Consider the following 25,890-nt stretch of genomic DNA (forward strand, 5'->3'; position numbering starts at 1 on the left):
GCGGCTAAAGCAAAAGTTGCTTCACACATAGCAAACCACAATGCCAGGTCAATCGGATTGTAAACTGGAATCTTGACGGCTGCTGTTTCCTCCATGTCAGTGGCTGAAGGGAAGAAACACAAAAGTTCTGGAACCAAGCTCTTGAACGAACAACCAGTATAAGCTTCATGCAAGTAGCCGGATCGCCATTTTATGGTCGTTGACGTCGGGTCACCATTTTATGGTGGCGTGGTGGTTATGTACTTGGTGCATATCCTTGAATTGACATGACTCCTTTTCTTTAAACATAACTTTTATTCACACACACCATAACTTTAAACACAACTGAAATAACAGAACGAATAGCAAAAACCACTAAACTAAAATTCAAACATCCTATGCTGCAGCTAAGGGCGAAGTGAGCGAGTTCACTGCAGCGCTAGCATTTTTTTTACATAAACCACATGACGTGGATTGGACGCAGTCGGACATTAGATTGCCACAGCCCAAATGCTCAGGAAATGTTTGTAAATGAAAAAAAAACGCTTCTATGGGCGTAATATAAAATCTGAAAGGCTTCCAGATTTTTTATTTTGTTTTTATTTTATTTATATATATTTTTCTTCACTCTTTTCAGTGCTATTGGAGATTTGTTTATTTATTTTATTAGTTCTGTAAATTACTTGTATAAGCTTCATGGTATACTTTGTGCAACACGAGGAGATATAATTAGAGATAACAAAGAAAAGAAAATAAAGAAAAATAATCTAAAGGCTATTTCTATTAGCTTGATCAGCAGTAAAAATTATGAAATAAAATATTTGTATGACTTCTTGACCACAACACTCAAAAAATGCAGTTGCTCTTATATCTTTATATTTTTGGCTGCTGTAGAATTAAGATATACTATATAAAGATAGGAAAAGCAATTGTTGTTATTGAGTGTTGTGGTCAAGAAGTTATATAATTATTTTATGAAGTTAGACTGTAATAAAAAAAGTAAGAGTATTTTGCTATGAAATACTGAACTCTGTAATCGTAATCGATTAATGAGTTTCTTTCTTTTTTTTCAGACAGAAGAAGTAGTGTGGGCTACTGCTTGCCGTAGCCATTATTATCGAAATGGTTGGATGACCTTTTACAATCACACCATTTTCAATATTTCAGATGTAAGGTTAACTTTTTTTATTTAATTAATTATATTAAAAAACTGAGGTTAAATTTGATTAAGTTTAGTAATGATTTAAATAAGAATGTGACAAAAGTGTTATACGCAGAAGTTATATTTTTCAGACTGCATAAAAGAATGTTGCTTAAAAAACTGAATTTCCATAATTAAACTTTCCTTGGCTATTTGCATGCTATATATAAAACCATTATTTACTTCCGTTTCCCATTTCTATTATCATGTGAGAAGGATGCATGTCTTTGTGACTGCAAAAGGAATGGATTTTCCGTCGGTTGGCTAACCAACAAATATACAAATTTATCCCATTAACGTACAGACCAGCACTTTTGCGAAGGGAGGCTTAGACATGAATAATCAAAACTATTGTTTCGAAAAATTTGAAGAATGCTACTTAGACTCCAGAACAATGCTTTGTTACACACACGGATTCTGGAGTCGCCGATGTACTATGGCTGAGCAACTTGCCGCTCTTTTGAAGAAGACGAATGATCAGGGTTAAATTAAATTTTAATACCTCTGGGATTAGCCACTAACAGGAGCATTCGTAAACTTAAAATTGTTACTCATAATTCAGATACGAGATCAAATTTGAATGTTAACAGTGAAGGTTTTAAACTTCCCACTGAAACAGCGTCATAATGAATTAGGTAATTTTAGCCATGTGTGGCTTGAATAGTTACTCTACAAACTAATTACTTTATGTTTCCCAGGCTACATCACATACATCATTAATTCATATCTTAAGGATAGATATTTTGCCGTTCGCTGTAACAGTTATTACTCTACTGGCCATCAAATACTTGAGGGTGGCCCCCAAAGAATCATTGATTGGACTAATAGTATTTATAATTTATGTCAATGGCATACCACACCACATAAACACATAACTAGTCATCTCTACTTAAGATTCAGCGTTCATGACCCAAAACGCTTCTCCGAGTTCAGTCGTCCAAGCTTTACAAGAATATATACATGCACTGGAGTCCTGTCTTCAGAAATGGAAAATTGCTGTTAAAGGGAACAAGTCCGAAGCAGCCATTTTCACAAGAAACCTGGATCAAAATCTAAACTATTATCAAGTACCAGTTATCCCGTGAGCCAGTTAAATACATTGGCATTATTTGAGATAAAAAACTCAATGAAAGCCCCCCTTACGCATATTACTTCCAAGTTCTGGGCTACTAAAGCTAAACTATTCTCCTTAATTTTCCGGCACTTAGTTTTATCTGTAGAAAATAAATTACTTATGTATAAGGCCATATTGTGAGCCATTATGATATATGCATGTCTTGTTTGGGGCTACGCTTGCAAAACAAAATACAGTCCTTAGGCAAATGACAGCCAGTAGATGATTTATCAGGAATACTGCTATTCGCTATGAATACAAAATCAAACGTTTAGCCAAATTTATGGCGAAAAATGCAGAGAAGATCTTTAACAGTATTGAAAAAGTAAATAATGAATCTATACCACAAACTAAGATTTTCATGATAATAATAACAGGAAAAGTCCTAGAGAGGAAACATCTAGAGATTTGTCCTTCAAACAATTAATTTATTTTATTTTGCACTTTGACCTCGTCCTCGATAAGGTGTTGAATAGAACACGGGATTGCAGACCAACAGGGTCGGCAGTTCGAATCCTAATTGTTTAAATTTTTACTATTTATGTATTTCACTTAATTTTTGCTTATTATGGTCGCTTCAATTATTAATTTTCCTATTGCTCTATGTTATTCCCCCTATATCATTTATTTTATTGTCAGCTCTTTATTTTTATTCTAAATCAAGTATGGCTCTGAAATTAGTCCCACCCAGTTAAACGTATCCTCTAATTCAGTGTTCTATTATGTTACTTCTCTACTCTCAGCCTACAGGAAACTCCTACTCCTGACGCCACAGCTCTTCCCATCTGGTTTAATCAGTGGTTTTCATAGCCGGAGCTCTATACAGTTAGCTTTGCAATACCTGAATCAGTCTTCATTTTTTCAAGAAATACGTAGGTACTATTCGAATTATGACTTGTTGTTTCGTCTTAATGAAGTTTCACTCTCTGAAAGTAATCAGAATTAAGAAATGGAATTTCTTCTGTAAAAGTTGGACGTAAAACGTTCTACTGATATTACGATGAGTTGATTTTATCATTTTTTCCCACTCTTTTTAGTTTAATTTCTTATTGTAGCAGAATCCTGCTACAGTCATTAATCCCTTACTGAAACTTTCTTTGCATTTATGAAATCAGATTTGTACATTTTTTCTCTTCATTTTCGATAATAAACGGACCTTATTTTGTTGCAATCATTTAGGTAAATCCATGCTTCATCAAGGGTCATATTGTATTTCCATTTATATTTTGCTAAATAGTTTTCATACAGGGTTGCACAAATTTTTCTGCATTGAGCCACATGCCTTTGACAAAGCTGATAAACAGTTTTTTTTAATAGTTGCACTTTGCAACCGTTTTCCGCGTCTGCGATTTTTTTCTTGTTAACAGCAAATTGACTATAGAAACATTGGAAACGGTCCGTATCTTTTTCGAGTCTTCTTTCTCTTCGCAAAGCGAAAAAATATATGCACAGCTCCTTTACATACAGTATTTCGAAAGGGATTTATTTATTTGTATTTTTTCAGTAAATTATACCATTTGTATTGTGCGCATTATTTCTTTCATGCTTTCAATGTTCCTGACTTACCAAATCATTCTATTATATAATTAATTTGATTCCTCGTATTTCAGTTCTTTTCTTTAATTTTCATTCTCTAGCGATCTATTATTTTAATAAACTTGTGAATTATTCGGATTTGTAATCAAATTCGTAAGTTACGTCGGTGCATTTTTACACATTGATGGTCATTCTAATTATGGCATCAGTATCTAGTTATAGATGTATATAACAGCAATCATAACGAGTCATATTTCGAAGCATGAAGTCAGCGTTTTGGTACCGTTCCATAGGGGTAGTCATCCAAACTATTGCAATGTAAACTGTATTTTTATTGCATAGCTAGTGCTGAGTTCATTAAACGGAATGTCGTAGGAAAAAAGTTTGGGTGTTACGGAAAATTCTCAACCTGCTGCTCGCAATAAAAAATTGCAGACATTTTGCACAGTTTTATAAGAATACGGTTTCATCGTGATGAGGGTGCTCAAGAGTCAAGAACGGATGCAAATGAATTTCGTAAACGTTCCTCTAAGTTGGTGAATATTTCTATAACCTAAAATCATTCTTTTTATCTTCGGGAAAATGCTCAAAATTACTATTTGATTCTTTTTTAAAATCTAAAAAAAGTTAACTGTTTTTGAAATTTTTATTTGGTACTCTACAGTTATTTAATAATGTAGTTTTGAAACTAGAAGCTAATTCTATCATAGCAGCAGAAGCATTTCAGAAATATCCTGAATTAATTTGTCAACCTCAGGAAAGAAGAGCCCACAAATTTATACCATCTTCTGCCAAAGAATTACTAATTATTACAAAATATTGATGTTCAGGAACAAAATTTCTTCTCAAGCATAGACAATTTATAATGCTAGTATCCAATACTTAAAGTTGTGGAGAACTAGTTTTCATAAAATTAGTAAGTTTCAGTGTATAAATTTATGAATTTAAATTGCTTGGTCTTATTGAGAAGAGAGTGAATGCTGTTAATGAAATTATAAAAGATTTTATAAATATTGATGACTTTTTGATGAATCTTCATAGTAGTTGAAGCAGATAATTCAAACAAAAGAATAGCTTGTGCTTCAGGTTACGAATAAGTACGCTATTAAAGAGAAGTGGAAGGCAATTTTTAAGGTGTTCAACAGACTGATATCAATTGTTGCAATATTTTAAAGTGGTTGAGTTAGCGATATTTTTGCCTGAGACTCAACTCCAGTTAAGAGTCTTTTATTTTAATCATGGGGAACATATGGCCTGCGGAAAGGGATAGATTTTTACTATCAACTGTTAAACATCTGTTAAAGGTTAAAATTAATTCAGAACTTCCTTGTGACTTTTACGATGTAATTATAACAAACAAATCATTTCTGAAAAAATTCATGTCTAGTTAAATATACAACTGAATAAATAAAGTTTAATGTTGCAACAGCCTGTTAAGACTTTTAAGTAATTTAAAAGATATGTTCTGGGTTGGGTCCGAAAAAATGTGGTACGGGTACATATAATAGCGTCTTGTTTTGAAAATTATCATATCGAAAAGTGTAGTAGTTTAATAGATTAAAGTATATGTCTTTAGTTAATAGTCATGATGTCTTTAGTTGATAGTCATGATACCTTTATATAATTTGTGGACTCTTATCGAAATAACCAAATCGTTCTTTTAATGGCGAAATCTTCAGATGTGGTACTTGCTTTCATTTTATTTCCCGAAATACCCTGGTTCTAAATGTTAATAATGATTACGTGCAAAGAGCTATCGTATTAAGAAGTTATTAAAATATTTTAAATTTATATATGCTATAATTAACTTTTTTGTAGGTCATTTAAAAAAATTCTATTGTTCAGATATTCCCCAATTTGAAATCAGAAGAGCTTGATTATTTCTCTCAAGGAAGTCTAATAGCATTCTTTGGCAGAGTAATAAAGGAAGAAGAACTCACTCGAGTAACTACAGAAAGATATAGAGACATAAAAAAACCTTCTATGCTTGGATTGGTAAAAGTAAGTGTATAATATTTGTATATAATTTTGCATATATTTGACTTCATTTATTTACAGTTTTTTTTTCTTTCTTTCTTTCTTTTTTTTTTTTTAATATTCATTGTTTAATTCGCATTGTTCCATTTACTGGATTGATACATTTTCAGGATGATGTTAACGTACATACTGATATCTGTTTAATCTTGAAATTTGTAACCATTTATAGAGCATGTATGTGTTTATGATATCTATTATTTTAATCTATTGTTTTATAAAGCATTTCACACAATGACACTGATATTGGAATTGCTAAAGTAAATCGATATCTTTGTTAGAGGATATAAATATTACAGTCAATGTAGGGGGATCGATCTCTTAAAACAGTGAAAAACTGTTTTCGAAAATTTAGCTTTCGTATAACAGAAACGACAGAGGAAATGGAAGCTATAGCTTGTGGTTTAGACATCAGGGGTAAGGGAAATTATGAATATTCATTTTTAGAATATGTGTCAACTGACAACAGTATTGAGACAACGCGTGTAAAAATTGACTGTGATATTACAGAGAGTGTTCAGATAACTGAAAAACTTGCAGAGAAACGTGATGGCATCCCAACTTCAACCAAATCTTGAAAAGCACTCCAAATTTTAAAGAAAACCCTTAAACTGAAAGGTGGGGATCAAAAAAGCTACCAACAATTTTAAGAAATTCAAAATACAGTTCAAGATTGAATACTATCAAAAATAAAAAAAACCACGGATACAACAAGTTTTGTAAAAGTTAAACATTTTATCAAAGTTAAAAATTTTATTTAATTATTTGTAGGTAATTATAGAAGTATTTTTATAGAAAAGTGAAAAAAAAATTGTAAATTTATTTTTTAATATAAATTTTAAATAAAATAAAACTATCAGTTTAATTTTAATATAATTTTTTTAATAATTACTTTATGATTAATTATTGGATTAGTTGTTAGTCAGTATTTTGATAGATAAATTCAAAATTGAATTATTTGAAGTTTGTAAATCATCATCTTTAAAGAAAACTCTTAAACTGAAAGGTGGGGATTAAAAAGGCTACCAACAATTTTAAGAAATTCAAAATACAGTCCAAGATTGAGTAATATCAAAAGAAAAAAAAAAAAACTCGGCCACTTGATAAACTCAAATAGCATCGGAACGGAAATGATTTTAATAAGCGGCGAATACTGTATTAATTAACTGGAAGTTCGACAGTACTCCGATGTTCAAGCTCACCCCTGACATAATCAATATGATTTTTTTTTCATAAAGGATTCTGTCAAAGTTATGTCGCTGGTATTGATTGTAGCATATTGAGATGTTCGCGGCAAGAACTTCGATTCAGGTTTATGTAATGTCATAATCGTTGCACGATATCAAAAAATCTGTATAGTTGTCTTAGAACGTTCACATTTAAAACATCCGCACATTTTTCACTAAACTGCTGATTAACCCGTTATATTTTATAATATTACTTTAGGTCTACTGTATTATATCCTGTTATTTGGTTTCCTTCGTTTATTTTTAGTTTAGAAATAAATGAAGGGAAAAAACTAATATGATAACTTGAAAAGAAAGCTCAAAAGAAAGCATGCTATTTGCACTGAAAAATTAATTCAATATTTTTTTCCCATAATTTTCTGTAATTTCAGGATTTACTGACGGTGGGCAAGCGAATTCGGAAAGATCAAAAGAATTATATGAATTATCACATTCCAGTTGAGAAATTCAAAACTTCCAAAGAACTTTTCGATCATCTTTTGAAAAGCAGTACAGAAATCTGTAGCGTATGTTTAATTTAAATTTAACTTTATTTCTAAATTTGTATATCGCAAGCGATCATTTCTGAGTTTATATTTTACCCTAATTTCATCGAACTGCCATTTAGGTTTCCATCAGCCTTATGAAGAGTACCGAGTCATCAACACTATGGAATATGTTTATTTTGGCTATCCTTGCGAAAGCCAGCGGAGGTTAGTATACGAAGAGTTTTTCTCAATTCAAAATTGATAAGTATTATATCTCATATATACTCTCTTTTTTGCTCCATCAGATAATTTTGAAAGTGAATTATATATAACTGGAACGGAAACTCTGCAAGTAAGAAACTTTGTAATTACGGATAGTGCCCATAGGCTTTCTTAGCTTAGGATTCCACTCGAATATTTGCCGAGTGACTTCTTTATGAGCAGAGCGGGTAGTCCTCGGCCTTGATTTGTGTGCGTTTCTGCTATCAACATCGTGCTATTTTCATGATGGGCGACCGACGAGAAAAACGTGTGATTGTGAAACTTCGTATTTCTTTTGAAACCCTGCAACTGAGACTATAGCCATGCTTCGGCAAAACTTACAACAAAAGGTGATGCTTTGACTAATCATAAGGGTAGGATTGGTTTTTCGTAAAGGCGATATATCACACAACAACAGACTGTTGATGAAGATCATCTAAAAACGATTCATCAGATTTTTGAAGAAACTTTCTTTGTCCAGCAGTTCTTGAGAAAGAACAATATGGCGCTTGTGTCTCACACAAACTTCACCAAACCTTTTGCTCAGAGCCACTTATTCCTGTTCTCGTGGATAAAGAAAGGAGAGAGGAATTCGGTAGATAAAAACGCAATTCATTAATGTGGATGAAGTACGAGAAAACAAGTTGATTATCATGAACAATATTCCGTGTCAAGAGTTTCAGACAAGTTTTCAAGTTTTCAGCAGTGGGCAAAACTTCGGGAAGAGTTCATCCAAACAGGTGGAGAAAATTTTGAAGGGAATGAAAATGTGCATTGTAGTGTATAATATGATTACGTAAAAATAATTCCGTTATTTTGGGGTTCCGTAAATCCAAAAGTTGATCCAATACAATTCATATAGTTATGATTATTTTTCCTAACTTAATATTAAATTGCTTGTAACATTAACATTGTAACATTTTTAATATTAAATTGCTTGTAACTCAAATCCGCATAATGTTCTCGAATGAACCAGTCCGTGACGTAATGCTGCATACATGAGAGATGTAAAGTTAGCTTAAATTTGTTAGTGAAACTACAGGATAGCTAATATCGTCTGCGTAATGCATGCTGAAATTTTCACCAAACTATTAATTTAATTATATTTTTTAAAATTAATTTACATTAATTAATTAATTAAATTTACATTATTGTTCCTATTCTTCATGAAAACTGCGAATTCTTAATAAACTTTTAACTATTTTTCCTCTTTTCTGATATACTAAAGCACGCGAAGATTTTGCGGGATCGTGTATTTGTACTAAGCCCTTTCATGAATGCATGTGCTTCTTTAATATCTCGTTTTTTCTATAAGTCACATTTATAAAAATTAATAGACAGTTCAAAACATTGATAAATACTGCCCAGATTAATTTTTGGCAGCTCGTCTTAAAACTTTCAGTAATAATCATTAGCTGTAAGCATAGATCAGAATTCAACTTTTGAGGCAATAAATCATGTGTGAATTTACATCATCTCTTAAATATTTCTATATAATTTGAAACTTTATGCAAAAACTCAATAAATGAATACCAGACCTTCTTTCGGTTTTTTCTTCGATAATATCGTAGCGGATTCTCGTCTAGTTCTGAACATGAAGCATTTATTCTATAGCTTCTGATTTAATTCAGACAGTGTGTGTGTGTGTGTGTGATTATGGCAAAGCCGCGAGGGCTATCTGCCTAAAGGGAGGGATGCCTTTCGTGGAGGACTTTCTAAGGGAAACTGGCTCGTATACACGTTACACATGGAGAAAACCACGAAAACGCCCATGCAGCCAGCCCGTTCGCGGGATTCGAACCTCGGACCGAACTACCAGTGTTCAGCGACTTTACCGCTCGGCCGCTGGTGGGCTAATTCAGACAGAATTAAATTTTTCTCTCGCTTGATATGTACTTTTCCATGATGTGTAACTAAATACCATGTAAATTGTGTCTTTTAATATTATTTTAGGATTTAATGATGAAGTTTATCGAGAGTTTGCTTCTCTCATAACTACCAAAAGTGATGTGGAAAGTGCTGATGTGCCTTCCGCTATACAGGTAGGTAAAGATAAAAAGAAGTTACTCATAACAAATGAACTTATATTATACCATCCAAGTAGTTAATCTATGCAAATACTTAATCCAAGATTTAATTTAAGAAATCACTAGTACAACTATTAAACTTCAAAGCCAATAAATTTCTATGTAGTAGTAATGTAGAGAATGTTTGTGACAATACTGTTGCTTTTTTCTTCAGAGTATTGCCTTTGATATTTCTAAAGTAGTAGATGTGAATGAGTTCCAACAAATGAGCGTTGAGGTAATGTATCCTTCCTCTTTCTTATCTCTCAAAATAACTTTTAAAATTTATCTTACTTTTAAACAAGGATGAAACTCCTTTGAAAACAAAATCAACTCTTGATTAACTAGGGGCAGATTAATTCCGCTGTTCCTAAAATATGTCGAGGCTGTGAATTGCGAAATGGCACAAAATATGCTGTTATAGACATTTATTCATTTCTCAAATTCTTTCGTAGATAATGTTACATGCATACGGATTTGTAATAGATTGAATGCACACACCACCAATGATAGATTGATAAAAAAAAAAAAATTTCCCAAAACAAAACAAAAACTTTACAGTTCTGGTACTTTTCACAAAAGTGTCCGTACAGCTCTTTTCATCATGATAGAGCGCAAACAGTAGTTAACACTTCAAACTACTAGGAATGTTAAACAAAAGACAATATACACTCACGTTTGTGAAAATTGCAACACCATGAAGGACTTACGCGAGTGAGCTGAAATTTTCAGGAAATGCAAAGTAGCGCATGATATGCAAATGATTAGAATTGCAAATCCGTAGCGCATGCGTATGCTGAGCAGCGCCCTCTGAACGGCTGATGGATCCGAATAAATAGACGGCTGTAGCGAGGCGTGTATGGTTATCGGTGGTTATCTGCTAGTGGTAAACGTTAACTCAATCTGTACTTATGCCTCGTCGACGAAAGAGAGCGAGATTTGAACAACTTACAGAGTTTGAACGAGGGAGAATCATCGGCCTTCGTGAAGCTGGATTGTCGTATCGTGCAGTAGCCTCTCGTGTGCAGCGTAACAGCAGCACAGTGATGCGCGTTTGGAAGCAGTGGACGGACGAGTGTCGGACAACTCGGAAATCCGGGAGGGGACCCCGAAATGTGACGTCAGCTCGCGATGATAGACACCTGGTCCGCATGGCGCGGACGGACCGTACAGCTTCCTCTAGACAATTGGCAGCACTGTGGTCAATAGCTACAGGTGTTTCATTGTGTGCTTCATCAATTCGTAGACGTCTGCTGCAGTGTGGACTGCGCGCACGGACTCCTTTATACAGGATCGCCCTAACGCACGACCATCGCCGCCTGCGGCTACAATGGGCCAATCAGCATAGAGACTGGCGTGCTGATTGGCAGCATGTCGTGTTTTCTGACGAATCCCGCTTTAATTTGTGATACCATGATGGCCGCATTCGTGTCAGACGCTATGCCGGTGAACGCCACCTTCCGGAGTGCATTATCGAACGCCACAGTGGACGAACACCCGGAGTTATGGTCTGGGGCGCCATAGCATATCATAGACGATCTCAAATGCTACGAATTGTGGGCAATCTGAACAGCAACCGGTATATCCGTGAAGTTCTACAGCCCGAAGCTGTTCCCTTCCTTCATAGCTTGCCAGGCGCTGTATTTCAACAGGACAATGCCCGCCCTCATACTGCTCGGATTGTTAAATCCTTCTTTGCAGCGCAGCAGGTACAGCTTCTTCCTTGGCCTGCGTGTTCCCCGGATATGTCGCCAATTGAACATGTGTGGGATGTCATTGGTCGGCGTCTTGCTCGTGATCCTCGTCCTGTTGCGTCTGCAGACGAACTTTGGGTACGCGTACAAACGATATGGAATGCTCTTCCTCAGTCAGACATTCAAACTTTGTTTGACTCCATCCCACGTCGTGTAGCAGCACTTATTGCGGCGCGTGGTGGCCACACAAAATACTGATTCTGATCTCTTGTTCTTGTTTGTTTGCTTTGAACATTTAATCATTTATTTGTACCACTACCACTCAACTGTGTATTAAATTGCATTCAATTATGACGATTCCTTCTTGGTGTTGCAATTTTCACAAACGTGAGTGTACAAAGCCGGAATGTGTAACCTCACAGAGTGATCTCTCAGTATTCTGAGTTAAACTCTGAATTCAAATCTGAACTGAACTAAGAACTGATGCTCTCTCTGGTTTTATATAGTTTCCCTCCGTCCGCCGAGAACTTTTCAGTACCTTCAATTTCTCGAAACTGTTGGAAGGCATTTATAATTACATATAGGGCTGAATACATATAGTACATATAGGGAACCGACCGATTACAGTTATAAAGAAATCCGACAAAAATGTTGCCAAATAGCCGCCAATTGTGGCGAATCTTTGTGATTTCTTGCCAAATTTGGTAACAAATATTTGTCGCCCAAACCGTCGCCAGCTTGGTGCCATTTTGCCAAATTGGGGAGATAGCCATTAACCTCAATGTTAAATGGATTTGCCCAGGTACATTATTTTTCTAGCGTATATTGTCATTCTTGAGGCATTTTATGTTAATTTACAAAAAGAGATATTACAATTTGGGTATAATTTCACTAAAATGTACTTACAAAATTCGTAGCAATATTGTTCTCTAATATCACCAAACTAATAATTTACGAATACTACATAAACTAATAATTTCTAATATCAGTAATATTTTAGTTTCTTTATTTCGAATGACGTTAATTTTTCAGACATTTTCAGTGTGTTTCTTCTTATTTTGAATATTGATATAACTAAATAAACTTATTCTCCGGATTAAATTGCTTGAATGTGAAATTACAACGGTTAGTATTATTTTTTATTAATTATAATATTCTTTTCTATATTTATAACTGCCGCCGGCTTAACCGTGATTATGAGATAACCATTGGTGTCGTTACAGGTAAATCTGAAGTTAAGTTTACAACCATATGTTAATATACTACCAATATTACTTTCAATGCAAGCGGTCACAAGTTGCTATGTGGAAATTTTCAACTTTGCAATGTTCTAAATTATGCCAAAGATTTACAAGAGCTGCAAAACGCGTTGCGAATAATTGCCAGTGATTCAATAAATAAGCTATTGAAAACGCAGGAAACACGCCCTGAAAGGAGAATGCAGTTTGCCAGGACTTGTAATTTTTATAGACGCGTCATTTGGATGACAGTTATGTGAAGAATGTAACCTGACAGTAAAAGCCGTTTGTGCAATTCAGTAGAAATCCGATTTTAAATATACATCGCGTTAGCATATTTTTAGATTTCTGTAAATCGTCATAAAAAAAAAATAAATTAGAGTAATTTGAGATTGATTTTTTTCCTTTTAATGTCATTTAATGTTACAATTTTGTGATTTTCTAATGCGTGGCATTCTTTAATTCTTAATCTTATGGAATAGGGAAAGAAATTTTCGCAGAAATAATTTTTTAATTTCCAAAAGCTAAAAACATGTTTATACTCTCGAGCAGATTTTCTCAGTTTAGAATTATAATCTAATAATCATACAAAAATTTATTAAACTAAGAAATAATTTTCATTTTCAATTTATGTAAATAATGTTCCGAGTTGGGTCTGTATTTATACTGAAGCCTGCCTGCATTTTCTAGAATGTGAAATCTATAAGAATCTATGAATAAGATTTCCTTTTGGAAAAAATGTATATTGATTAATATTTTTCATAATAGTCTGCAAAGATTACTATGATTATTAACACTAAATTAAGATTACTATGCACTTAATTAAGATTACTATGATTACTTTATGATTATTAACATCATAACCTTGTTTCTAAATTGGTATTCATTTTTAGTTGTGCATCAATGCAAACATTTCACTCTTCAGTTTATGTACGACCCCTGTACACGAAGTTAAAATTTAAAATTAAATATCTCGGAAAATTTTTGCTGTACAGGAGTCAAACGTTTCGTACTTTATTTTTTAAGATGAATATAAACGTTTCTTTTAGCATAACTGTAGGGTTAGGCGAACAGTAGAAAATATATAATTTTTTGATTTTTACAAAATTAGTTTTTTAACGTAAATATATCATAACAGGAATGTTTTTCTTATATAAAACGTTTTATAATTAGAAGTATGTGTCTGGAACAAAGATTTGACAAGTAAAGGCACTATAATAGCTCTTATGAGTATAGGTATGTGTAAATTCATCCCTGTGCAAGAAATGCAGCATCAGTGAGTGTTAAAGCTTAACGGAGAAGTAAAATATGTTTTTGTTTATATATCGAGATGTTATCAGTATGAAAATCCCTACCGAAAACAAAAAATTAACTCCGGATTTGCTTTTGTTATACGGATTCGTGTTCTCTTTTTAACAATTCGTTTGCATGTATTCCTGAAACACAGTAGTGTGTCATGTACACATTAGCGTTAGTGTAATTTATCAAGTAACAGTATAATAGTTGTAGGGTATTTATATACTTTATCTAATCAGTTATTTTATGTTAAGCAGCTTTTATGTCTTTCTCACTTTTCGTTTTCCTGCCAGAATGCAAACATTAGTTGCAGAAAAATGGTAGTTTAAAAGAAGGTTTGGATTGCACAGACAGATCACATTCTGCCTGCTGGGAAGCTACGTTACTAGCTGAATTTCTACAATAGCAGTCTGTCTTCGGTGTTCCGTTATTCAATTCAATAGTGCTTGTCACGTAGGTTTGAGCCAACTTGAACGTTAATTAATTCTGTGCAGCCTTTGGCTAATTTACGACTTAGATTTAGTTTTACATAATATGAAATTCCTTACTTTTGAATTACCCCAAAAAGTTGTAAGCTCAAGAAATGCCTTCCGCTCAGCTACATTGAGTTCTTAATAAAAGGGTCTTTTACATCTTTCTCACGTTTCTGTGTTCATTCTAGCCATAGGGATGATTCGCTTGCGTCTTTTTTAAGAGTCTTAGTCTTAGCTCTCACCTAAAAGAGTGAGACTCTACAGAATTATTATTTTATTCAATTAATTTCAGATTTATCATTTACTTTTAAAGCAGACTGGGGATTTTTATGTATACTAATTTTTATTAAGAGGTTTGATTTTTAATTTTAGGAATCTTGTATTCGCGTAACATTTTCATTAACTTTCACGAAATTACTTATTTCTGTGAAAATACTTTCCAATATGAAAATCCCTACAGTAAAACAAAAACAAAATTAACTCGGATTTTGCTTGTGTTATCCGGATCCTCATGAATTTGATATCAAAGATTAATAAAATAAAAACTAAGGAGAATGGATTGAAAAAAAGGAAGCTAATTGATATATGCGGCATAAATTTTATTATGTAAAGCAAACTAATTGATATTAAATCTCAGAAAACAAAAATAATGATAAAATATATGTGATGTATAAATAATTATGTTTCATCTTGAAATAATAATTTTTAATATATGATGATAATGATGATTACAATAAATTTTGTCTTGACGTTTTTCTCTCACATAGGAAGCTTTGAATTGGCTACAAACAACAACATGCATGGCAGGAAGAAAATTCCGAGAATTTTTGGAGAGACATGGCCATAGATGTTTGGGTGAAGTACGTATTCTTTGATATTTCAAGCATATTTCTGAACCATCAAATCGGGAAATTTTCTCCATTACTGTTACAAAAGTATTTATTAACTAATGTAATGCGTGAAAAGCAAACATCCTACGTCAAATTCCGCAGTTTACGCTTCGAAAATAACTTCATTAAAAAGGTGATCAGTTTGGAATCAATTAAATCAAATGTCAAATTTGATCAGTTAAATGACATAATCATTTGGTTGGTCAAATTATTCTGAAAACCCATGCACATAAAACTGCCTAAGGAACGATTTCTTTGTAGAGGACTTTCTAAAGTAAATTGGCTCTCATGTTCATGTATCATTTCGGGAAAAAAAAAACATGCATTCAGCCTGAACGGAGCCCGATATTGCGCTAACAGGATTTAACTGGCTTATTACTCAACTATTAATAAATTTCCAACTAGTAAGAGGTTAGGTTACGTTACTGTAATACGGCCAAGAACACAAACGCTATCTGGTTAAGGGCAGAAATGATTTTGCGGAGAGTTTTTTAAAGGAGACTGGCTTGTATCCCTGTTACACATGCAGAAAACTATGAAAAGCAAACATGCAACTGAGATTTTCACCTGGGTTTGAACTCAGGTCGAGTTACCAGAATTCTGTGGTTCAACCAGGTTTAGACGATTTGATTATGGCAAAAGCATTCGTGAGCTATCTGCCTAAAGGGGGGGGTATCTTCGTGGAAGATTTTCTAAGCGAAACTTGTATATACTTTGCACATAGAGAAAACCATGAAAACGCCCGTACAGCCAGCCCGATTCGAACCGCGGATCGAACTATCAGCGACTTTACCGCTCGCCCACAGGTGGGCTCCTGTGGTCCCACCATAGAGAAACTGAATATTTTAATTTTTTCCTACACTCGGTTTCTGACTGAAACGAAACCTTGTCTAGGAATTTTTATCAAAGTCTTTTCAATTGGTTTCCTTGCCCCGAGTCGGCAGTTCCAAGTGCCCCGAGTTGCAGACCCACGAAACTGGGAGACAGGGATGGACGGGTGCTGGCTAGAGAAATTCAGAAGAACTGCACCCTATCGATGGCCCACATACTTCCGGAGTTTTAACAGGAAATTGGGAGTATTGTTTCTATGAATGCTATTCGTAAGAAAGCACATCTACTTCGCTTTCATGATCGTGCTTCCGCCCATAATCCTTTGATCTGGAACAACGAATCAAGGTTCACCCTCTCTCGTTCGGATGGCAGGGTCTGAGTCTGGCGTCTGCCTGGAGAACGCCTCCTGCCAAAATACGTTGTGTCCAAAGTTCGGCGGAAGAGGAATTATGATCTGGAGGTGTTTCCCCTGGTATGTAGTAAACAATTGGTTCAAATTCATGCTAAACTCTTTGTGGATGCCTACTTTATTATTTTGGATGACAGTGTGCTTCCTACCTTGTGACAGTTTTACGTGTTGGACCTATGTTACTCTCGTGATATAACAGACAGCTGTCATGTTGCGAGGTCCACCATGGATTTATAATGCTGAAGATGGAGTTAAAAGAATGTACTGACCTGCCCAAACCTGAACGCTATCGAGAACCTCTAGAACGAGTTGAATTGCTGAATTAAAGAGTGCGACAATCGTCCAGTATTTGTGAAGGAACTTACATATCTTTACCAAACCAAGTGGAGGAAAATACCAATAACCATCATACAAGAGCTTATGAAAAGCATGCCCCAGAGAGTTGAGGCTGCAACTGCCACTTGTGGATGCTCTACCAACAATGGAATATGATTAAATTTTGTTTTCCTTTTCTATCGCAGGTGTTCAAATACTTATTGATAGATTATTGTCGTTGTTATCATAAAATTTATTTAAGAAAGTAAATGGCATTAGAAAATATTTTAACACATATATTATAAATTAAAGCATAAAAATATGTAAAAAAAGTAATTTATAAAAAATGTCATTTATAAACAACCTTTCATAAATTACAAATTCTTAGTTGAACGTGGTACAGCAAAAAATAATTTCTAGCTATCATAATGTCCTTACTGATACTTACTTGCATAATAATCTGAAAATACAATCTTGGGCTGCTAATAATTATTTTAATCTGGCGCGCTTAACCTTTGAATTGAAGCTGCAGAAAATGCGTGCGGAGCTTGTATATGAAAATCAGAAAAGGCCTGTCCCTTATCAATGTCAGATTTTTTTAATGCACCAAATGTAGTTCATATAATAAGCAATTAATATATAGATAAATATATTTTGTTTACTATAATTACTTGTTATAAATATGTAACTGAACTACATATATTCACGGAAATTTTGAGCTAACTCATAACTTTGCCAGTTACCTCAAATTTGCTATCGTGTGCCTAAATTTCTTGTATAATGTACGCGTCTTTGACAAGAGTCAACAATACAAGGAGCATAAAACGTTTAATATATCTTTTAGGCCCTCTCATGAGCAGAATTATTTGGATGCTCCATTTATCTTTGAAATTGGATCCAATCAATCATAGACTAATAAACTGAGCAGTTTAAAAGCATTTTAAAGTAAATTAAACCTTTATTTTTCTTTTTAATAATGTATATAATTAATATGAAAGTAAAATATATTTAATTTATATGCACATCCAACTAATAATTTTTAAGAATATCTGCAGCAGAGTTGTAATTACTAAAGTGGTTTATAAAGCCATATGTTACATTGCAACAGAATTTTTTTGGAATTTTTATATTTTACAATTTTTATTTTTAATTTTTAAAATTTTTAATAGTAATTTTTTTAGATGTTATGCTGCCAAATCCCAGGAAAAAAAAATTGAACCTGAAGAAGCTCATGAATTCAAAGCTAGTATTAAGCTTAGGTTGCCTTCTATTAAATTTTAAATTTTACTTTGGTATAGTTTTTCTCAAATTAGAAAGAGCTTCTATTAATCAAAGGCTGTAATTTGAACACTTTTTTCAGTTTCCAATGTTTTTATTTATTTTTTCCCAGTATGACATTTACGCAATCTCGTGGGGTTCTGATCCGAAGTCGTTGGTGAAGCTGCTACAGGTAAATTCCTTGAAAAATATTAATTTAAAATATAATATATATATAATATTGTAATTATATTATCAAAACGTGTATAATTTGACAGCAATGACGCCACAATCGGTCTGGTGCATTTCTAGCATCCGACACCTTTTTATATCATTGCTACTAAATTCTAGAAGAATGTATACGGCGACTGGGCTACGTTATTCCATCATCTATCAAATAGATGAGGGGATATGAAAAATACTTATTATTATTACTTAGTTAAGAAATTAAAAAAATAATTTTACAAATGAAATAATTTTGTTAATTTTATTTCTTGCTGTTAGAAGAATGCGTTGGGCGCGGATAGGCTATGTTCTTCCATCACCTGGCAGAGAGAGAAAAAATTCTTTAATTTTTTTCCTTCAGAAACTGAATAATAATTAATAAGCTGAAATAAATTTGTTATTTCCTAGGAACGCCAGAAAAATTTTTAGGACGTGAATCGACTACTTTTTTTCCATCATACATTCATCAAAACCAGAAAAAATTTCTTTAAGTTTTGATTTAAAAACGGAATAAGAATTTCAGAACTGAAACAAATTTAATTTTATTTCCTTCAAATTGTTGTTCTTTGCAACATTTCAGACCAAATGAATTCTTCATGATCTCGCTTACAGACATTTCTTGTAACCTAACGCACAGGTGAACTACGCTACTGGCCATTAAAATTGCAACACCATGAAAGAAAGCAAATACAAAAAAAGGTATTGATTTTACGTAAACAGTATGGCATGAAAACAAAATGATTAAATTAATATGAATAAGCAGTTTCAGGGTTTACAGAGGTGCGAAATTAGTAGAAACAGCTACCACCCCTGGCAGCTTAAACGGACTTTACCCAGTTAGGCATGAAAACGAGCTGGGTTTGAATGACAGAAATGGGCAACTCATTCCATGCTGCTTCAAGTGTGCGCCACACTTCATCAACCATATTAGCTGGAGAGGTGTGGCGGGCCAGTGTGTCTACAACCCATGACCAGATGATTCCAATGGGACCATGGAGGTCAGGGCAGCAATCGAACATCCTGTCTATTAAGGAAAGTCAGAACACGACGTGCAACATGTGATCTTGCATTATCTTGTTGAAAGATGGCGTTTGGCAGGTCTCGATAATAGGGCACAACTACTGGACGAAACATGTCAGAAATGTACAGATCTGCGTTCAAGTTGTCGTCCATCGAAACTAGAGACGTGCGTGCCGTGCCCCCAGTGGTTTCCCAAAACATCACACCAGGTGCAAGGCCAATGCAGCATAGAGAGTGACGGCGAACAAGCTCTTACAATGTATTCCCTGCTGCATGGTATTCCAATAAGTGTGTCGTATATTATGCTTTCTTGTAAGCGTGTGATGTACTAGCAAGAATATAGCTGTACATAGAAAGAAAACGAGCTGTATAATGGTGGTTTAGTGTTGCTATCTAACACGTCTTTTGTACGTACAGTAGTGTAAAAGAACTCTGAACTACTTAAGTGTGACAATCTTACAATAAGACAGCCTTACGATCAGGACTGACGTAGCAGCAACATTGTTACTGCTCACCACTGTTATAATACAGAGTAGTGGTTCGTAGTTTAGCATATCAGTGTCACTCGGCACTTATAACTTACATTGTATCAGGCTCCCGAAGATTGCAAGCTGCGTTTTACAGTTCAGCCATTTTAATTTAAACTCAATAAATGCCGTTATGCCTTCTGCAGAGCGGACATCATATTGTAAGGGCTTGTTCCCGACCAGTAGTCCTCCTTAATAGTGTAAAAGTTAAAAAAAAATTATTATGATGGCCGTATAAGTGCCTGGAGGCTCCGAGGAGACCGCACGTTGTCTGCTTACATTCGATATCGGGATAGTGGTCCTATAAATGGTGTGACAGTTTGGACAGCCATTGGGTACACGACACGCACATCTCTAGTTCGGATCGACGGTAATTTGAACGCAGACCGTTATATTTCTAACATCTTATGTCCACTGGTTTTTCACTATATTTGAGGTCTGCGAAACGAGATCTTCCAACAAGTAAGATGTTGCTCGTTGTGGTTTATTGGCTGATAACGTGCAAGACCCCATGTTGCACGTTGTGTTCTGACCTTCCTTAATACACAGGGTATTCCACTGCTACATTTTTGTGTTCTCTTCCTGTAAATGATGTATGATCTTCAAATATTAAGATCAAGGGTTATATAACATTGAAAACATCTGGTCATGGGTTGCTGAGAGACTGGTCGGCCACCCCATTGCAGCAATTGATGAAGTGCGGTACAGACGTGAAGCATCATGGAATGAGTTGCCCATTTCTGTCATCCAAGCCCAGTTCGACTCCATGCCTAACCGGGTAAGAGCCGTTTTAGCTACCAGGGCTGGCAGCTGTTTCTATTAATTTCACACTCTTGTAAACCCCAAACTGCTTACAAGTTTAATCATTTTGTCTCCATGCCATACTGTTTACATGCAATAAATATCTTTTTTGTATTTGCTTTCTTTCATAATACTGCAGTTTTAACGGCCAGCAGTGTAGCTGATAAAACTGAAAACAAGCTGTTTGGTGACGTAATCCCTTATCTGGAATACGTTTTTCGACCTTACCCATTTCTACAATCTATTTTGACCATATCTTTCGACTCTATTTCTTACTTGGCTACTTTAAAAAATAAAAAAAAAAAAAAAGATTATACTTAAATAATATTAACTTAATGCTTTATCACAATAAACAATGTATTTTCTCTGTTTTCATAAACAAACGAGAGGGTCTTCAGCAGTTCGATCCAAATGAAAACATTAACAGCGATCACATTAAACGACTTCTATTGTATATAACTGTTTCAGAATCAATATAACATATACACATCAATCGCATGTAATTGTTTCAGAATCTAGCTGCTAATGTATCTCAAGATTTCTCAAGGAAGCACTCGGACAACTTAAGTGAAATACTGTCTCGGCTTTCTATTCCAGTGGGATTCTTTTCCAGGTATTTATGAAGCTTTACCCTTATATTTGAAATAGCATACTGTGTCTTGTAAAAGTTAAGTGAAATGCATTTATTACTTTTCTGAAGAATAGTTAGATAACAGTGCCAGTCTCTGAGATGATTCTCCGGTATGCATAAAAGCAAGGAATTCGAATAGCAATGCTCTAAGAAACGTGCTGGCATCTTTATGTGGAGATGATGTTGTACATGCAACTTTCAGTTGGATTTTCTGATTAATTTAGCTAAGATTAATGTCATGCAAAGGCCAAGAAATTATAATTCTTTTTTCAGCAAAATATTTGCATAACATTGCCTGTAGTTTATTTCATCCTTTCCTTTATAACCTAATCAGCCAGAAAGAAGCTACCGATTTACATAACAGTCTATTTATATCGCCAATAACGCCATAGGACTGCCCTTATCAGGTCGAAAATTGCTTTTTGTAAAGAATAAAAATTTTCAGGTCACAAATCTTGATATGAACACATTTGTTTTATTAAGCAGTGTTATAATTTAAAAACGGAATTAAAGATCGACGGCTACTGGCAATAATTTAACTGGTTGTTTACCTGGCTTTGCAGACAATAAACTACAGATTTGACATGTAGCGCAAATGCAAGACATAAAAATTGAAGTACATAATCAGTGCATAGCAGCGTAATGATTCAGAAGTTTTGGAAACACTCAGCAAATACTTTCGTATCATCAGTAATTTATTCTTACCTGTGTTGAAGAAGATATCAATAATGAAATAAGAATTTTGTTTTTCAGATTCATGTTGAAACTATTATTGCCCATGAGCCGCCGCGGTGTGCAGAACCGAGAAATGACTAAAGTAACCTACATTTAATTTTTAAAAACTGATAATATTTGTTACGTTAATTCATAGTTTATTTTAATAAAAAGACTGAGAGTACACGTAAAATTTAATTTATTAATCTAAAATTTAAATAAGAATCACTGAAATATCCTTAGCCTTTTATTTTAGTGAAAAGCATTCTGAAAAGCCTTTTCACATTATTATGAAATCCTTTCTTATGGCAGTCTATGTATATAAAAACAACTGATGAGTGGCGGAAAGCATTCCGGTATCTCGCTAAACTCCTTGTGCTTGAAGGACGCATCCCTGAAGAGGATATTCTGTTTTTCATGACAATGGACGAAATCAAAGAGTTACTAGGCACACGGTCACCGAAAATACTAGCCAGGTACTTATTTTCATTTTCATTTTATTGCTTCCTATGTTATCTTTATATGTGAATATGATTATGAATTATTTACTGAAAAGACTGTAAAATTAAATTTAAAAAATTTAATCCAAGGCTATTTCCATTAACTTTATTCGCACTAAAAAGTATGAAATAAAATAATTATATGGCTTCTGGACCACAACGCTAAAAAACTGCAGTTGCTCATAATATCTTTATATTTATGTTAATTGTAAGAAGCTAATAAAATTAAAATTAAAATTTTGAGAGAAGAAAGTAAGCGCTATAAAGCTTTTTATAAAGCTTTTTATGAACGGTTTTTATCTTCTCTCAGAATTTTAATTTAATTTTTATTGGCTACTTTAGAATGAACATAATTGTAAAAATATTAACAGCAACTGAAATTTTTGAGTGTTGTGGTTAAGAAGTGATATCTGTAGCAATCTTGCTTGTAAGCTAGAAGAAAGGAGATGAGGACTTTGGCGAACGCCGTTTTCTCCAGTCCGTGAGGAGAAGTGATATAATTATTTTATTTCATACATTTTAGTGCGAATCAAGCTAATAAAAATAGTCTTATATTTTATTTTATAATTTTTTCGTTTTTAAATTTTCGTTTTGCCGTTTATTTGTAACTTTTTTTAAATTTACATTATCATTTAAAATAAATATCATTAACAAACATTCATTAAAAACATTAAAACATATCATTACATTTTAAACATTATTTTTTAGGTTATCATTATAATCGTAACCGATTATTTTTGGAAATTCCGTTTTGTTTGTATTTATCAACTGTTTCAGCAAGCAGTTTTCAGCGCCCGTTATACTTTATTAGGTAGTAGCGCGCGCCATATGTTAATGAGATGCTAGTGAATCCTTCTGCGTGCTAACACACGCAAGCGGATTCGCCAGAACGTGGTTTTAAGACAGATTTGTACCTTAAAAATAGTTTTTAATAAAGGAAATAAATGCTCGGCGACCAGTCAGAGTTCGCTCTAGAAAACAGATCTAAATTTCGTCTTCAGAGGCCAAAATGTGTTTTTGCCTTACAGTAAGGTGTTTCGTTTGTCGTTTCTAAACCACACACCTTGGCTTGAGACCCAAGGTCATTTACCGTCCTCAAATACATTGAGACAACCCCATAGCTTAATTACCGCTTTCCCAAATAAAGTTCCTTAGACAACAGATTGTGCTATTAAACAACAACCACAAAGCGAACTAATATCGAGTTTTCCGCAGACTAATGAAGGATAATTGAATTACGAATATAATTGAAAAAAATATTGTAATTTTCAACATCAAATGTAAAAAATTGTTTTACAAAAAAACCTTCGAGAAAGGCAATTTATAATTCTCAAATTTATAGAAATGAAATCTCGTTAAAAAACGAAATTTTCGTACCTTGCTATACAAATGTTGTACATTAAATTTTTTTCTTCTTTAGAGCAGCTCAGAGACAAAGGAGGTATCCAGTTCTGAACAAATATATTTTTCCAGAAATTATGAAGGGCGTACCGAGACCTGTAAGTTAAATTTTAACAGTATGCTTAAGAGACTCTGACTTCTTTTTAAATTCAAAATTAAAAGTAAATAAAAGCAATAGTTAAATTTTGGTACTGACAAAAATACTTTATTATACTTTAACAATATTTCTACTTTAATAATGGAAACTAAATTAGTAAGCGTATTTGAAATTTGATTTTTTTCCTCCATTTTATAGAAACATTAACTAACTTAGCTCCAAACTGTTTTCTGTATAAATTAATGCATATATTTCGCGTGATAATAAAATAAAATCTATTTCCTTCTTAATGCAGTTGAATGCGTGACACAAATTGTTGAAATGCTTAACATGTTAATAGCACATCAATTTCACATTTTAAATTAAGGAATATCCAAACTTTAGTTGACGGTATGTGATACTAAGCAGTAGCAGATAATTAAAAGTATGTATTGACGGTACGTTTCAAGGGGAAGAATAAGAGAATTTCAAGGGAAATAAAATAGAAGAAGAGCAAAACAGTCGTATCCTTTGAAGATGAAAGACACGGTTTCAGACTCCCATGAAAAGGATAAATGTTTCTTATAAGAATCAGTGTTGTCCTAAGATAAATTTGTTAGATGTGAAGCTACATTGAATGCGTATTATGCAATATATATACCAGGTGCCTCAAAACTGTGCATATTCGGTCATAAAATGTGTTTGTTGACATATGATTCATTTTATAAATTTAAAATTATGTATGGAAAGTAATAGCTTTTTTTTTTTTGGTCATATATAGTCTTTCAAGTATTGGCTGACCTGTCTACACATTCTTTGTTGGAAACTGTGCGTAATCTGCACATCTGCCAAGTTTCACTTGCAAAACTGGACGCTTTAACCTGAATTAGCTTTACTGACAACATGAACTATTCTTGAAGTATAACTTTTCCAGTGTCTATGCTTTTGCACTTTTTTTTTTTTTCGTCCAGTGTAATTTTCCAGTGAAATGCGATGAACGTGCGATTTTCAAATTCAATTTAATCTCGCCACCCACCTGCTTCACATATTTTCTTGACTCTGGCAATATATCTACATCATCTTTTCTCGCATTGTGGGATTTGTTGATGTCCAGACTCCTTCAGAACATTTCTGTGAACATTCTGAACAGTCCATTCTCCTTCAAACTTTTCTCTAACTCCAATGACGGTAGGTCGCGAATATGGATCCATCTGAATGCTCTCCAACAGTTTTCTGTCATTTTACAGTACATTAATTTATGTTACATTTCAATTTACTTTAATCAGATTTCTACTGATTTGAATCAGATAGAGCGAGGCGCTATCTAAAAAACACTTTTCACTAAGCCTTGCATATTCTATCGGCAATGTATGAAAAGTAGACATTGCATAAAATGCGTAAGTAATATACAGAATGCAGAAAACTAGATGTCAAAATATAAAAAATTAATATTAAGCGCATTTTCCAGACATTATATGCAGCGCCAAAAAATAAATCAGAAAGATGTAAAATATTCTCACTAATGACGTTTCTAATGTTAGGTGATGAAGCATGTGACTTCCAAAACTCATCTCCTCCGAATTCTCTTCTTGCATTTTATTCTTCGTTCAAAAGTAACCAAGTATGCTTCTTTGAATCTGTGGGGCTATGATTCTAGCCCACACTGTGCTGTATGAAAATAAAAGAG

General features: G+C 33.8%; 1 protein-coding gene across 7 annotated transcripts in view; it reads left to right on the top strand.

Annotated features, from left to right (window-relative positions):
• Positions 1–25,890, top strand: part of LOC118190077 (uncharacterized) — a 115,150-nt gene that overhangs the window by 77,914 nt on the left and 11,346 nt on the right. For 2 of the 7 annotated variants that reach the window (XR_004758357.2, XM_035360776.2), the window contains exons 24-35: positions 1,053–1,148; positions 5,676–5,831; positions 7,483–7,617; positions 7,719–7,803; positions 9,793–9,881; positions 10,081–10,143; positions 15,374–15,466; positions 18,442–18,501; positions 21,394–21,494; positions 22,266–22,329; positions 22,539–22,702; positions 24,152–24,225. Coding sequence is in view for 5 of the 7 variants with exons in the window: in XM_035360776.2 (XP_035216667.1) it covers positions 1,053–1,148; positions 5,676–5,831; positions 7,483–7,617; positions 7,719–7,803; positions 9,793–9,881; positions 10,081–10,143; positions 15,374–15,466; positions 18,442–18,501; positions 21,394–21,494; positions 22,266–22,329; positions 22,539–22,702; positions 24,152–24,225 (1,180 nt within the window). In the remaining 2 variants the exon portion in view is untranslated. Of the gene's footprint in view, positions 1–1,052; positions 1,149–5,675; positions 5,832–7,482; positions 7,618–7,718; positions 7,804–9,792; positions 9,882–10,080; positions 10,144–15,373; positions 15,467–18,441; positions 18,502–21,393; positions 21,495–22,265; positions 22,330–22,482; positions 22,703–24,146; positions 24,226–25,890 lie in introns of those variants that run through there. The other 5 variants (XR_004758356.2, XM_035360768.2, XM_035360794.2 and 2 more) reach the window with 4 other exon arrangements.

The sequence above is a fragment of the Stegodyphus dumicola genome, chromosome 6 (genome assembly GCF_044657685.1).
Source record: "Stegodyphus dumicola isolate Sdum_Otavi_A_Nest chromosome 6, ASM4465768v1".
NCBI classification, from domain to species: Eukaryota; Metazoa; Arthropoda; class Arachnida; order Araneae; family Eresidae; genus Stegodyphus; species Stegodyphus dumicola.